The following is a 16,868-nucleotide window of genomic DNA, read 5'->3' as shown; positions in this document are numbered from 1 at the left end:
GGTTAAATTATAGGCACTGTCTAAGCACATTTGTTAAATTTAATAGACATTCATTAAACAAATTACCGTAAATAGTGAAGTCATCCATGAAGACTTCAATACATTTCTCGATATAGTCAGAGAAAATACTAATCGTACACCTCTAGAATGTGGCAGATGCATCGCAAAGTTTGAAAGGCATATGTTGGTAAGTAAATGTGTCGAAAAGACATGTGAATGTTGTCTTTTCCTGATCTTCTGGTGCCACTAGAAACTGGAAAAATCCTGAAAAGCCATTAAGACAAAAATAATGAGATTTACTAGCTAACATTTCTATCATTTGGTTTATAAATGGAAGAGAAAAATGGTCTTTTCGAGTTAATAAATTAAACTTCCTATAATCGATGCATACTCTTCATCTGTTCTGAACTTTTGTCAGAACTAACTCACTTTTCGAATTTTCAATTATCATAACTTTGGTTTTCTTTGGGACCATATGGACTAGACTTACCCAATTATTGTTTGAGATTGGGTAAATTACATCTTCATTAAGAAGTTTCTAGATCTTATTTTTCACCATTTCCATTATAGGTAGATTTAATCGGCGTTGTCCTTCCCTTGACAGTTTTGCTCATTCTTCAATCTTGATTTTGTGCATGCAAGTTGAGGGGGTAAGTCCCTTAATATCGGCAATAGTCTAGTCGATTGCCTTTTTATGCGCTCTTAACACTATTACCAATTCATCGTCTTCTTCTTTGGATAACTTACTTGAGATAATTACCGATAAAGTTTCGTTTTCTCCCAAAAATGCATACTTCAAGAGCTCAGGTAATTTTTTCAAATCAATTTGAGGTGTCCACATAACAGAAGGTAACAACTTATGATTTGAAGGAATAAAACATGATTTAGAATTAATCGAAAAAATTCTTCAAGCTCTCTAGTTTCATAGTTAAGTTCTTCCAATTCCCTGCACAAATCATGAACAAACTTAGATTCTATAAATTTTCAATAGAAGTTTCAATGACATCAACAAAGTTTATACTAGCAACATTATCAAGATAATGCATTGCTTTGTATACATCAAATTTTACGATCTCACCATCAAACTCCATTATAAGAATTTCATTTCTTACATCGATTTTCGTATTTGCTATGCTAAGGAATGGACAACCCTGAAGTATCTCAAAACAAGTATTTGTTCTATCATTTGCCATGTCAATGACATCGAAATATGCTGAAAATATAAGCTCATTTACCTTAACTAAGACATCTTCCAAGAGTCATTCGGGATATATTATTGACCGATCCACCAGTTTTATTGTCACTCTTGTATCGTTCAAAGGATCTTTAGAAAGTAAGTTGTACACAGATAAAGGCATAATATTTATAGAAGCTCCTAAATATCACATTTCATGTTTAATTCCAACTTTACCAATTTTGCAAGGTATAACAAACATACCTTGATCTTTTAAATTTGGTGGAAGTTTTTGTTGGAAGACAACTAAAACATGCTCTCCCAAATTCATATTTTTTGTTATGGTAAGCCTTTTTTATGGTACATAGATATTTAAGAAATCTAACATACCTTGGTATTTTTAGGATTACGTCAAGAAGAGGTATGTTAATTTCAACCTTTCAAATTACTTTCAAGATTTTATTCTCTTCAGCTTGTTTGTCTCTATTTACCAATCTAGAAGGAAAAAACGGTGGAGTTTCATAGGGAGATAGTGTCAGATCGGGTTTTGAAACTTCTTTCTTCTTCTATTTGGGATTTCGGATCTTCTTTATTCCTTTGTGGGCTTGTGCCTACTACTTATGGGATTTGTTGTTCGACTATCGTACCACTTCAGAGAGTTATAGTGTTTACATTCTCTCTCGAATTTGACTCCGTTTGAGAATATAACTTCTCTTACGACTTTAACTTTCCCACTATTTGAGACAATTAGCTAATATGCTTGTCCAATTCTTGAAAATGGGCCTCATTCTGATTTTGAAATTATTCCTGGGACAAGGCAAAACCTTCAACAATAGATTCCAGAGAGGATTTTTGCAGTTGAAACATTTGTGGATGCCTTTGCTAATAGGCTTGATTCTGCCTTGGGTTTTGTCCATAGCTGAGATTTAGATGGTCTCTCCATCCTGAATTATAAGTATTAGAGTATGGGTTATAGGGTCTCTAGGGAGGTCATGGAAAGTTCCCTACAACATTTGCTTCTGCGCCAACTTCCTCCTGTAGCGTTGGACATCAGTCTATCTGATAATCTGGCATTGTGCATACTTCGCATACTCTTCTTAATACAATTTTCCCTGTAACCAAAGAATTAAATACATTAGTTAACTTATCAATTTTGTTTTCTAAGGAAATAATACTTATCTCGTGAACCCATCGGTTGGGTTCACTTGAATTGCCAAACTGTTGAGAGTTGGCAGCCATTATCGAAATAAAATCCCTTGATGCAACTGATGTTTTGTTCACAAGAGCTCATCCACTAGAAGCATATATAGTTTTCATCTCAATTGGAAGAAACCCTTAATAGAAATAATATAGTAGTGTTTGCTCGAATAATACTTGCTACGAACAGCTTGCACAAAGCTTCTTAAATCGCTCCCAGTAATATTAAAGTGATTCTCCATCTTTTTGTCTTATTCCCAAATTGATTCTCCTTAATTCACTTGGTTTTGCTGCTGGGAAAAACCTATCAAGAAAAATCTGAGTTAAATTAGCCCAAGTGTTTATAGAATTGAGAGGTAAATAAAATAGCCATTATTTAGCTAAAGCATATAAAGAAAAGGGGAAATCCCATAGTTTTATTTGATCTTCATACACTCCATGAGGTTTCATGCTTGAACAGACCATATGAAACTCTATGTGGACTCTTACTGGGAAACCCATAGAATATAGGAAGAAAATGAATAAGGTCCGTTTTCAGAGTAAACAGAGTTTTGCCTTGAGGAAAGTGATGTACAAACGTTGTTGTACGGAATGTGTCGCAGCTAACTGGCAAATCGTTTTATCTGCCATTAGTTATGGCATGTTATCTTTTCCTAGTGTATATTCGGTTATCGGTTCTTCATTTGTATTAAAGAAAGATGAACATTCTGGATTTAATTCTAGATATGATTACTCCAGTTGTTTCTGTTATCGTTTTCTTCTTTTTTTTCTCAAAGCATTTTTGTGTGAATTCTTCTGGCTCGAGATTCGATTTATGGATCAAATTCTACCAAATCACCTGGATTACTTCTGTTCACAAATAAAAAAAGAAGCAACTTTATCAGTTACTTTAGCCGAATTCCTCGGTAACGACTCCAATATGACAAGTGTCGTATTACTGTCAAATAATTCCTTCTACTAAAAATAAATAAATAAAAGAAAGAGTAGTAAAGAGAATTAGGTGTCATATTACTTTTGTGGTTGTGGACTTTTTGATTTAGATTTGGATAAGGATGAGAAAAGATAAGGATTTAGATAAAAGTGAGAAAAGATAGGGATGAGATAAAAAGGGGTTTAAATTGTTAAAAAAAATAATAATTTGAGATAAAGATATGATAAATAAATAAATGAATAAATAGAGATAAAGAAAACTTATGGTGAAAAAAACATCTGGTTTCAGCTTTTGGCTCAATTCAAATTGATTCTTGGAATATATTTTCACTTCAAATATCTTTTGGTTACAGTCTATAAGGCTCAACCCATGTAACTTGTTTCTCACTCTTATAAAAATAAAATCCAAAAGTTATCTTTGAATTACAGTCCTTATGTGGATTAATTACGACTATCGTCGTCAACACCGACTCAGTTTTAAAAGCTTTGGAAAAACTCAACTCGGATTATTTTATCTCAATGAGAATCGTGATCGATCTCAATTTCCCTTACCATACCGCACTAAGTGTTTTCACAGGAAGTCAAACTTGCTACCAACCGAGTCTTCCTCCCAACTTTAAACCAGAACATCTAAACCAACGAGCTCTTTTTGATTTAAAAGTGTTTTGATTTTAAATGATAGGTCGATTACCTATCCTATTTCTCTAGAAAATTGAGAAAATAACCCGAAGGTATTTTAAGTGCTTTTCAATCCTCACAATAGGAATTGAGTCACCGCTTTAGCCCTTGACTTATTGAGAAATTAGCTAAGTATGACAATCATACTTAGCATCTTTAAACATAAAAATAAAAACAAATAAAACTTTGAAAAAGAAAATAAAACTTTTATAAAACTTAAAGCAAAGAAGAAGAATGAACTCTGAATGTGTTTTCAGGCTTATGCTAAGAGAGTATTTATAGCCTTCAAAATCCCTAGAAATAATGAAAAGATAATTCCTAAAAATAAGAGAAAATTCCTAAAGAAAGTTCTTGAAAATATCCAAACTAAAATCCTAAAAGCATGAGATAAGATTGAATTCGAATTTCAAAAACGCAGAAGACTCATTCATCTTTCTAGAAGCATTGATTGTACCTTCTGGATGATGTTGACTCAATGCCACGTTAGATGCGACATGCCCACTAATCCAACCTTGATTCGGAAAATAAAAAAAACTGTTGAATTATGTCCTTTTAGTACAATTTCCATAATCTAGTGTCTTTGACATAAAATGAATCAAAACGAATAAATCAACCACAAAAACAACAACTAAGGATCAATTTAAAGGCAAATTAATAACTAAATAAACAACATATCATAGCGTATCAACAATTTACTTTGTGATGTCCCTTGTGACCTAATTTAATCTTAGTATCAAGTGAAAATTGTGCAGAACTGATATGTTGTCAAAGATCTCTGATACTTGCTAATGCCAGTATTGGATGAAAAGATAACAAGTACTTGCCAATGGAATTTGATATTTTGTTTGAAAGGCCTAAGGCATATATAACAAAATCAAGCAAGTTAATGAAATATGAGATCAGACCCAAGTGAAGTTGTACAAATAAAATATAATGCTGAGCTATAATGTTCAAGCATCTATTTTTTTTGGAATCACATGGTAGGAGAATCATCTCATATAATCATTAATAAAAAAAACATATAAAATTCATATTTCCAATATCCACAACCAATAAGTTGCAACACACGGGAAAGAGGTAACTGTTGAAAGACTCGAAACTCAACTATAAAAGCTGTAGTGATAATGAATCCAGGTGATCCGAGAGTATTGGAGCTACAAGAAGTGGAAAAACCTGAATTCAAAGATGATTATAGACACCCGTTTTTGTCCGAACCAAAAATATTAATTATTAATTATTATTATTATTATTATTATTATTATTATTATTATTATTACTACTACTACATGTTTGTAGGCCTCACACAAAGCCCAATTACAATCACTCAACAACCCAGATACAAGGCCCAATCCCCTAAACCCTTCACCATGACTGAAGCCCAACTTGGATGTAACCAGCACTCAACCTGATCTAGGCTCAACTCGAGGCCCAAAATACTACCCAAGACCCGAACCGGCCCAGTGATAACCCAAACCCGATTAGGGTTTTATCCTAGCATCAGTTGCCATCGCCACCTCCAATAAGCCTTTGGATCTGGACCCAACTAACGGTCTATATCGCCCTGAATTAGGGTTTCACCCTAATGAATACCATCAGTCGAAGCAGGCCGACGCCGTTGAGTAATCAAGCCACCGAATATCCTTCCAGTCTGTCAAACAACAACCCAATATCATCAATATCCCAAAGTCAAAAGAGAAAATAAAAAACAATCATTACCCCGAAAATCCATGATGATTTCACCTAAACCCATCATCATCTCACCAAACAAAAAAAAAATTAACATGCAACCACCATTTTAAAAGGAGGCATTCGGTGAGAAAAAAAAACTGAGAGTAAATCAAATAAAAAATATGAAAAATTGACCATTCAAGCAAAACACCAAAAAGAAAAAAGGAGAAGAAAAAGAAATGAAAAGGAAAGAAGTACTTGGGTTCTAAGTGGGAAGTTAAGAGGTCGTCGGAGCCGTTGTTTCTTGAGAGGTAAACCCTAGATCTACGGGTCTAGGGAGATTTTTAAGTTAAACAAGTGTTGGTTTCAAGTAGAGGGTTGTGAGGGAAGTGATTTGGAGCCCTTTGGCCTCTTTCAGCCACCGTGGGCTGTCGTGCGCCGACGTGAGGTGCCAACGATGATAGAGGCTTTTTCCCTCCCCGATGAGGGAGTTGAGAGAGTTTAAAACTCTCTCTCCCTCTGATTTTTGAAGCAAATGAGAAATAAGAAAGAGTGAAGAAAATAAGCCCGATTTTAAGATTTTATATCCCTAACGAAACGACACTATTTCAACAGAAACCTTCTCTGTGTTTTTTGGTTATGGGATATTAGCTATTTGGGTCCCTCTATCCTTTGTAAATTTCTATTTTACTCTTTAAATGAAAGTTCTTGCATTTTATTTCGAATCTGAAATGTGTTATATTTATGTTTTGGTCACTATGTGCTTGTTATTTATTTTTGGATAAATATTTATTGCAACTATTAACTTTTAGTTTAGTACATTTTAGTGTCCCATTTGTTGTTGATCTGTGTAGTGGTTAATTTTAGATTTTTTATTGGCAATTTATATTTCAAATCATTTTGATCCTTTATGCCCTCTGAATTAAGATATATATTTATCCATGGTGTACGATTATTTTTTAGTTTTTCATTTTAACGACTTTTTATATCAAGTTGTATGATTTGTTGCATATAAATGTTTTTTTTTGTGTGAGATTCAACATTTATTTATTTCTTTACTTTAATGCTAATCGTTTTATGTATATATGATATGATTTATCACAATTTTATTATCTTTTCATTTTTAATGAAAATAGTATTAAGTATTTTTATTACTATTATGTGTTTATATTATTTATTTTTTATCTACCTAGAATGCTTTCATAATGTTTACCTTTATGAATGTATCACATTTGTTTTAATTTGATTTATAAAATGATATTTTGTGAATATCATGTGTATGTCTTATTTGATGTTAAATTTTTAGTGGTTTGTCCGAATATTCTCAAGAACAATGATTTGTAGAATGGGCGTGGAAAGCACCGCTTGATCGAAGTGATGTAATCCGATACGACGTTCGAACGGAATGAGACTTGAAATAAATTTAGTTTATTTTATTATTTAAATATTTTATGTGAATGATTCAATGTGTTTTTATTAATTTATCATTTCATGCAAATGTCAATTTTCCGTTTATATTCGATTAGCGTTTTATCGAAAGAGAAATATTTTTTATGGATAAGAAATAGTCAAAATAGCTTTCCCGACGGAGGATTGAAATTTTAAGATTTATTATTGAGTTAAAGGATTTTCTTTAAATAGTTAATTCGAAGTAAATTAATCAAAGTTCAATAAATGGATCATATTTTAATTTCATATTCGATTTCTAATTTTCACCACTTACGACAACGTGTAAGCGACACAATACCAATTTTGGGCGCTATGGGGGTGTTAATCCTTCCCTGCATGTAACCGACTCCCGAACTCGTTTAAACGAATCTTTGGTAAATGCAGACCAATTTTTGTCTTAAAAACGATTTTTCTTAAAATTATTTTTAATAGACGTTTTTAAGTATTCGATCTACCTAACCCAAAGGTCGATAGCGACTCTCTTTCAATTTAATCCAAATCAATTCGAAATCACTCATTTTTTCAAATTAAAATCATAATCATTTTTTAAAATAATAAATAATTATTTTACCTAAAAAAAATGATTATGACAATGACCATCTCCTTATCAAAATTGAGGCAGCAGCCCTGAACCGTTGTGACATCTATCAAAGACAGTTTTTACCCTCCACCTGAAGATGCCAATAGTTATCCAGGTGTTGAATGCTTAGGCATCATCGAATCTGTTGGAGAAAATGTTTCTAGGTGGAAAGTAGGAGATAAGGTGAATTCTGAATTGATCTGCAAGAAAAACAAAAGTCAACTGTCTCCAATGGTTTTTTGTTTTAATTTTCTGTTATTTTGGTAAAGGTCTGTGCTCTTCTAAGTGGAGGAGGGTATGCCGAAAAAGTGGCTGTTCCAGCAACACAAGTTCTGCTTATTCCGTCACGAGTTTCATTGTCAGATGCTACCTCTCTCCCAGAGGTTGCTTGCACAGTCTGATCAACTGTTTTTATGATGAGTCGACTATGTCCTGGTGAAACTCTTTTGGTAACAAATTATCACTTAATTTCCTTTTGTTGTCATGATGCATGATAATCTATGCTGATAATGACAAGAATTGATTGGATACAGATCCATGGGGGATCTAGTGGAATTGGTACATTTGCCATTCAGATTGCAAAGTTCAACGGAGCGAAAGTTTTTGTCACAGCAGGTTAATTATTTGCACCAGCAGTCGTCTAAGATATGAAATGTTGTTTTCAATTATTCATCCATTAATCTAAGCTTTGGAGTCGTTTGAGTCTTTTCTACCAGGGATGAGCAAAATCAGCCTTTTGCAAGGATCTTGGAGCCGATATCTGCATCAATTACAAGACTGAGGACTTTGTAGCACGAGTAATGGAGGAATCGGGAGGCAAAGGTATAAACAAAGTGTACTTATCATTAACTTGTTAGAGTTGTTCAACATTGAAAAGAGCTAAACTTTTGTTTTCCATCATTAATGGCAGGCGTGGATGTAATTCTAGATTGTGTCGGAGCAGCCTACCTTCAACGAAACCTTGACAGCTTAAACGTCAATTGCAGACTTCTCATGATTGGCGCCGTAACTGGATTTGTTGCAGAACTAAACATGGGAGCTATGTTCGCAAAACGGCTTTCAATCCAAGGTATTATGCCCTAAACACCAGCAGACCAGATCAGACCCTTTACTGTATAATATGTTGTAAGACAGCTGAAGGTTCGAAGCTCAAACATGATGCAGCTACTGCCTTGAGAACAAGAAGTGTGGAAGAGAAGCCAGCAATTGTGAATGAAGTGGAGAAGAATGTTTGGCCTGCAATCATGTCAGGTAAGGTGAAGCCAGTAATTTACCAACAATTCCCACTCGGAGAAGCAGCGGAAGCTCACCGGCTTATGGAAAGTGGCAATCACATTGGGAAAATTCTTCTCATTCCATAATCTTTGCAGCTGCAACTTTATTCTGAGAATAATTTGGAACCATAACTTTTATGTGTACCTTGTTCATATCTTTATAGTTAATTATCATTGGATACCTTTGATTCCATTGATCCAAAAAAGATCACTTCATCTATTGATATAAAACTATACAACTTACAAATTACATAATTGTCATAAAAATTATACCTACCAATTTTTATAAGAATTAAGATCTCAATTTTATACAATAAAGGGTTGAGATTCATGATTAGACATTTTAAAAATTACTGACACCGGATCTGCATATATAATAAATATCGCCTGTTTCACTTTGTGGAGACAACGCTCACGTGGCAAAATCAAGGCCCTTTCTAATAAATAAAAGTTATTTATTTTTTATATATAAATAAAAAATGAGTAATTATTTAAAAGTTATTTTGGGATGTATAAATTTTATTGATTAGGATAAAACTGCAGAGGATTCATTCAGCCTCGATGTCTGATTTCTAGTTCCAGAGTGTCCTTAGACTTTTGTTGTCGTTTTTTTCCCCTGAACTCTCCTTAAAGATTTCACTAATCAGGTTCGTTTTCGCGATCGTTACCTTAAATCTTTGTTACTGCAAACTGGGTAGCTCTTAAATTTTTTTTTTAATGTTTGAGAATTTGTTGCTCATCCTATGTTTGTTGGTCAGATTCGGTGTTATTCCATTTTTTGCAGATTCGTGCTTTGGGTTTTCTCATCTCTTAGCTGAAACAAACCATGGATTTTAGCAATTTAAATCGTCCGCAGATGACTCTGCTGGGATCTGCGTTTTGTGTGGTGCTTTCATTGCATTTCACACTGCAGCTTGTGTCACAGCATATTTTTTACTGGAAAAACCCAAAGGAGCAGAAAGCTATACTAATCATTATCCTTATGGCTCCTATTTATGCTGTTGTCTCCTTCGTGGGGTTATTGGATGTTAAAGGAAGCAAAGCGTTCTTCATGTTTCTGGAATCAATCAAGGAATGTTATGAGGCTTTAGTGAGTGCCCCTTTTCCTTAATCTTTGGATTTGACTTTGTTGCATTTATTTGTGTTAAATGTTATTCACTGCTTCTTTTTTATGTTTTTGGTTCTAGGTGATTGCTAAGTTCATGGCTTTGATGTATAGTTACTTGAATATATCAATTAGCAAAAATGTGGTACCTGATGAAATCAAAGGAAGAGAGATTCATCATTCATTTCCAATGACCCTTTTTCAGGTATGGAATTTTAAGCCAATATATTTCAATTAAAAATATTTTGTAGCTAGTAGTTACACTATTAATCATATCTTTTGATACATTGCGGTTGCTCAAACTACAGCCTCAAACAGTTAAGCTGAACCACAATACACTAAAGCTTCTCAAGTATTGGACATGGCAATTTGTCATCATCCGCCCGGTGTGTTCTGTCTTGATGATAACTCTGCAACTTCTTCGGTTTTATCCTTCTTGGTTGAGCTGGACATTCACAATCATCCTCAATGTGTCTGTTTCGTTAGCATTATACTCTTTGGTAGCTTTTTACCATGTCTTTGCAAAAGAGTTGGAACCTCACAAGCCACTTGCAAAATTCATGTGCATCAAGGGAATTGTTTTCTTCTGCTTTTGGCAGGTATAAAAACCTTCTTCATTTTTTAGCTTTTATGGAGCACTCATTAGTTTACACTCAATAGAATCATGAAGGAATAGACATTTGTTTTCTCTAAACCCTTGAGGATAAACAGTGATGGCCCATAGGAAAACTAACCAAGCCTATTGCATAGGCTCTTAACTCGTGTGGTGGTTGGCTAACACATACATCCATAACTTGAAACTATAAAATCATTGTCTCCTTGAAGGAAACATTGCTCACTCTGGAGATGGGAAGATATCTCTTATGATTAAGCCTAATCTAGGTAATGCTATATACAATCAAATGCTTGCTCTGAATAGAAAATCAGATTGAAACTCATCAGATAATAGTATATTATGGAATCTTAACAGTCCATATAGCTTCTTCTGAATTTTCTTTCCTCCTCTGGCTGGATATGTTTTGTTTCTTCCTTCTAAGAAGTTTGCAGGATTACTGGTTCAGACTGGAACTTTCTGCTTTGAGCACTGTGAATTATTCAATTATTTGAAGCTAAAGAGGAGGGTTTGACTGTTATGGTGTACTAGATATAAATGTTGTAGAATTCTTAACATTGCTTTATGTTGCAAGCTGTGGGTAACATCCTGCAGTACTACCAACTCAATCTTTCCTCGCCCTCATTTGCAATAGTTTGTTGTTGAACTAATATTATTCTGCATTCATCTTATATTTAATGGCATCAATTGACTGCATGCAGGGAGTGGTGCTTGATGTACTTGTTGCGATGGGCATCATAAAGTCGCATCATTTCTGGTTGGATGTGGAGCACCTTGAGGAAGCTTTTCAAAACATATTGGTGTGTCTGGAGATGGTTGTATTCTCTGTTCTCCAGCAGTATGCATACCATGTTTACCCATATAGTGGGGATGTTGAAGCTAAGTTGAAGCTGGGAAAGAAAATTGAATGATTTTGGGATTCCCAAACTCTAATTGGAAAAGAAAAGAAAATATCTGTTCCTGTGGGATTCGAACATAACTTTTATGAATGCTTATAATCTGTTTTGTAATTGCATTTGTATATCAAACATAAATATATTTATTTACGCAAGAAAGACATTTTCACGATACTAACTACATGGAGAACATTTCAAGTAATATATTGTTATATATGTATGTATTTCAAATATAAACAAATCCTACGATACAAAGAATCCTAGTTATCTGACAACGCAGGTAACCTTAAACATGATACCTTATGAATAAGTAGCTCGTATGTGAAAAAAATGTGGAGTGTCTAAACATCTTATTATATAGAGTATGAATTCTTAATGCATGCAATATATAATTAAGTATATATGAATTTGTAGTTTTAACGTTTATATGTAAGCGTATGTTTTACATGTTTGTGTGCAGTTTAGAGTATGTTGATCTTTTATCTTTTAAATGATTGATCTAAGTTAGGTGTATGTTATATTAGAAATTAAAATATTAAATTTGATTGCGTTAAAAATGAGAATTTTAGGGTCCATTCGGTTTTATAAAATATAGGTTATTTTCATTTTTTAGAAAATAAAAAACAAAAAACATTAAATAAAACATGTTTGGTTGTAAAATTAAAAATGATTTATGGAAAATGTAAACAAAAATAAATGAAAATATGAAAACATAAAAAAATATTCACTATTTTCATTAAAATTATTTTAGAAATTTGAAAGATAAAAGAAAAATTCTACAAACTCGTCGACTGTATATGAACACAGTTAACGATGAGCACCATTAAATTAATTTATAAAACGTTAAATTATAAAATACTAAACGTATAATTATAAATTAATTAAAATCTAAACATAATTTAAATAAAATACAAAGTTTATAAAATATTAGTTTTTATAATCTTATTTTAATTATAATTAGATCAAATATTAATTTGGAAAATTTATAAACCTAAATTTATTTTCATAGCTTTGAAGCCACGGCCATCACCACAACCACTGGTATCATCTTTCACCATTGATTTAATCTTTGTCATTTGTCGATGGTGAAAGATGATATCGGCGGCGGCGACAGTGACGATGACGGCGGCGATGACGACAATAGCAATAGCGGCAACATGAGCTTCAAAGCTATGAAAATAAATTAGAGATTATAAATTTCTCAAATTAATATGTGATCTAATTATAATTAAAATAAGATTATAAAAACTAATGTTTTATAAATATTTTATTTTAATTAAATTACATTTATATTTTTAATTAATTTATAATTATACATTTAGTAATTTATAATTTAACATTTTATAAATTAATTTAATAGTGCTCGTCGTTAATAATGATCATGCGTACTCGTCAAGTGTGACAGCATCATCCAAAATATAAAAAAAACATGATATCTAGATTTTTTTTAGTGAGGAAAGAAAGCTAAAAGCTTAACTAGGCAGGCCTAGTTTTAATGAGATCTATATTTTTAATTTAGTTTACACGAGTTCAAATCCTTTTAACAAATTTTTTTATTTAATGATATCTCAAACCCTCAAACTTTTACAAAAAAAAAAATCAATGTCGTCCAGAATTTTTTTACACTTAAAGTGAACTTTTTTTAATAATTTAATTTTTTAGTATTCTTATATTTAATATTTTAATACTTTTTTAAAAAAAAAAGTTAAATAAGTTCTCAATATTTTTAAAAAAATCAATTATGTCCTCGAACTTAACTAAAAAAAAAGCAAATAAGCTAATATGTCATATAATCGTCCATTGTGTGCTACCATAACAATATCGTGAACTATCACATTAATATTGTAAATTATCATGTAAACGTCATGATGGTCAACTTTTGATTTCGTTAGTCAAAGGGTTAGATTTTTTTTCTTCTTAATTTAAGTGTTACATTGAACGCAAAAAACATTTAGGAACTACACTAGTTCCCCCCCCTCCCCCTAAAGTTTGAAGGCATCAATTACCATTAACCATATTTTTTTATTTTAATAACATGCTTGTGTACTCTTGTTTATAACAATTTTTTTTATTTACTTTTTAAATTTAATTGATGGAAAATATGGATTAACATTATTCTTAATATAAACTGAAATAATTTATCTGTTATGAAATTTCTTATCAACTTTATTGTTTTATACATGTCAAATTTGTGTAATGATTTTTTTAATAATTATAGTTTAATTTAATTATTTAATCATTATTTGTTCATTTTAAAAAAATTGAATATCAAATACATTTTTTTTATTTTTATTGCTGGATTCAAGTTTTCATTTAATTTATATTAACCAAACATGTTTTCTCATCTTTAAAAAATAAAAATAAAATCCATTTTATGAAAACATAAACAAAAAACAAAAATATATATATATATATTCTAAAACCCAAGGATCCTTATAGTCTGGATATGATATTAATGTTATTACTAATACAATAAATTAAATAGATATACTACCAATCTAAATAGCAATGTTATCAAAATCGGACCGGAACAATCGGTTCGACTGATTGAACCGGGAACCGGTTGTCTATCCGGTCCGGTCAGCCTTCAAAATCAGTTTTGCAATGAACTGCTAAAGAACCGGTAGAACCGGTTGGGAACCGGCAGTTCAAGCGGTTCACATGGTTCTGATTTTTTTTAAAAAAAAATTAAACCAAACGACGTCGTTTGTTATGATTTTTTTCAGCCCCAATTTTATTTTCTGATTTTGCATCTGGATTAAGCCATTTTCAAGAACGTTTGCAAGCGATGAACCCTATCCCTTTTCCACTTTGGTTTCCTTCATCACCGTTCCGTCTCCGGCATCATACTCCCTCACCGACCTCGTACTCCGTCATCAGCAGCGTACTCCATCACCGACGCGCTCTACTCATCTTCCGCACAACATTACAACATCATCTTCGTTTCGGTTCCTACCATGTCTCAGCCACAAGTATTTTTTTTAATCATAAGTATTTTTTTAGTGTTTCTGTTTGTGCTTGATTGAGTTCCTGCTAATAATGTTTACTTGTTTAGCGTTCATGTTTCCACTTTTCCGTTCCACTTTTAATTGTTAAGTATTGTTTGGGAATTTAAATTTAACTTTGTATTTATTTATCATATTGCTCGGTGATAAAGATCTTGATGCTGTGGGCTTTCAAGTTCAAAGTGATGCTATGAAGTTTCAAGTTCAAAGTGGTGATGGTGGTGGTAGTTCAACTAATGAAGAAGCTTTTCCCCATATTTTGGAATTTGAGGGAATCAATTTCAATGAATATTATGATGATTGATACTTGTATCAATTATGTACTTTTTTTATTTAGTTGTTGATGAATTTCATTAGGTATTGACCTTAAATATTATATTGTAGTTGATTTGAATCATTTTGTTTTACTTGATATTATGATATTTAACTTATATATGTAATGACTTGTGATTTTTTTATACCTTTTAATATTGTAAACTTAAAAAGAGTGTTATATATATATATATATTTCTTTGAATATTATGTAAAATTTTAAAAAATATTATTTTATATAAACCGGTTCAACTGCGGTTAAACCACGGTTGAACCAGTACCTTCACCGATTTAAGGTCTAGTCCTTAAAAACATTACTAAATAGTGTGCATTAGAATACCTTTAAATATTTGCTTTAAGTATCTAAAAAGTAAAAAAATTAATGATTCGGGAAATTTATTAAATAGTTTACAGCTTTTGTGGTAATTTTTTTTTATCATAGCAATATATTAAATGGCTTAAGCACTTCCAGTAACTTCTTCCAACACCAGTTTTGTAACTTTAATTGGATGGTGATGAATAAGGACATTTCTCACTGTCCTTCCACGAATTATTGATGTTAGAAAATCCATAACTTTATTTTTCTCGTGATTTACATGATGCATACAATTTTTTTATTCACATGCATGCCAGTAGTGTTAATATTGATTTTACTAGTGAAGAGGTTATCGATGTTAGAAAATCCATAACGTTATTTTTTTATTTATTTTTATTTAAAATTCAATTTCCATAATGAAAAATCTTAAAGGTTATGGGGTGCCCAACAAGAATGTTACACATCCTTGTGGTAAAAAAAAACCAAAATCCAAGCACCAGATTCATAGTTTACTAATATTGGATTACAGAATACTGAATATGCTATTCTGTTAATGCAATGTAATCATCGCAATGAGGGTTCATTGACAATTTTAGAAATGATGCACCGTTACACATCTTCATGGGTACTAGAATGAACTTTGAGTAGGTAACACTTTAGATGCACGCAAAGATTTAAAGGAGTCAAATAAAATTAGTTGTAATTTTTTTTCAATGATAGTTAGATCTAAACTGTTTCTTTCAAACCCTAACCATTTTGCAATTAGATGCACGCAAAGAATACAATAAACATATAGCCACCAACCTCGAGACAACCAAGGCTGATTAGACCTAAGCTTAATTTCAAGGAGAATGCGCATTTAGGCAACCTAACCTGCACATTAACAAACATTAAAATCTTAGTTAAGGAATAACTAATCTATGTGTATGACCTAGTAATAAGCTTTCAACGCGTAAACGTATACAGTTGACTTTGGATGGTTTGATAAATATGAAACCGTCAAATGTTTATCTTACCGACCGATCAAGATTTTTCCAACTTGTTTGACTTGTGCAATCCCACCACCGTCCACAATTTCAACCGTTAAAACTGCTTCTTCTTCTTTTTTTTATTTATTTCAGAATTATAGATTAAAAACCTTATCATGTAAAACATTTCCAGGATGTTTCTTCGATATTTAGGATTCGTCCAAACCCTACGTCTCTATCTCGACTACATACGAATTGTCCCACAAATCCCTTTCGATATCATCTGCGCTTCTGTTGTGTTTCCAGTCAAATTCATTGAACTTTTTTTTTGGACCAAATATAACAAGATAACGTGAAACAACTCCTCAAGCAATCACTGCCCGACGGTGGTTAGCTTAAAAGGAGAAACGTTAACTTATGATATTAGTTTAGGTTTTTTTTAAACAAATTCTATACCTAATCCTAATCCTATCTAGAGGGAGGGGAAGAGCACTTTAGGAGAAGGAAAGAGAATGCTCTTAATAAGTTTAGAACCTATGACCCAAGGAAATACAAAGGAATAATGGTAAATAATTTTGCCAACCAATTAAATATTATTTTATAATATTATATATCCATGATATATATTATCTTAAAACTACCAACCCGACCACAAAATTTAATACGCTTATTTTTAGACTTCAATTTTCATCTTTCTCCTAGG

At 32.1% G+C, this 16,868-nt stretch overlaps 1 protein-coding gene and 1 pseudogene across 2 annotated transcripts; both read left to right on the top strand.

Moving 5' to 3' along the window:
- Positions 1-2,139: 2,139 nt before the first annotated feature.
- Positions 2,140-9,085, top strand: LOC120121899 (annotated as a pseudogene).
- Positions 9,086-9,501: 416 nt separating this feature from the next.
- Positions 9,502-11,678, top strand: LOC120121781 (transmembrane protein 184C-like). Of its 2 annotated transcripts, XM_039141067.1 has the most exons (5): positions 9,502-9,597; positions 9,735-10,040; positions 10,138-10,260; positions 10,364-10,654; positions 11,370-11,678. In XM_039141067.1, the coding sequence occupies exons 2-5, from the start codon at positions 9,777-9,779 to the stop codon at positions 11,577-11,579; spliced, it is 888 nt and encodes a 295-aa protein (XP_038996998.1). In that variant the 5' UTR covers positions 9,502-9,597; positions 9,735-9,776; the 3' UTR covers positions 11,580-11,678. The 2 variants fall into 2 exon arrangements, with proteins under 2 accessions (XP_038996998.1, XP_038996997.1); XM_039141066.1 differs by lacking the exon at positions 9,502-9,597 and having other exon boundaries at positions 9,711-10,040; positions 11,370-11,616.
- The last annotated feature ends 5,190 nt before the right edge of the window (positions 11,679-16,868 follow it).

This window comes from Hibiscus syriacus, unplaced genomic scaffold, assembly GCF_006381635.1.
Source record: "Hibiscus syriacus cultivar Baekdansim isolate YM2019G1 unplaced genomic scaffold, ASM638163v2 tig00110383_pilon, whole genome shotgun sequence".
Taxonomy (NCBI): Eukaryota; Viridiplantae; Streptophyta; class Magnoliopsida; order Malvales; family Malvaceae; genus Hibiscus; species Hibiscus syriacus.
This window is presented reverse-complemented; position numbering and strand designations above follow the sequence as displayed.

Excerpts from the sequence above, each read along its gene's own strand:
- LOC120121781 (XM_039141067.1), top strand. The coding sequence starts at position 9,777 with ATGGATTTTAGCAATTTAAATCGTCCGCAGATGACTCTGCTGGGATCT. Across the intron at positions 10,261-10,363 it reads TTCCAATGACCCTTTTTCAG|CCTCAAACAGTTAAGCTGAA; the intron begins GTATGGAATTTT and ends CTCAAACTACAG. Across the intron at positions 10,655-11,369 it reads TTTTCTTCTGCTTTTGGCAG|GGAGTGGTGCTTGATGTACT; the intron begins GTATAAAAACCT and ends GACTGCATGCAG.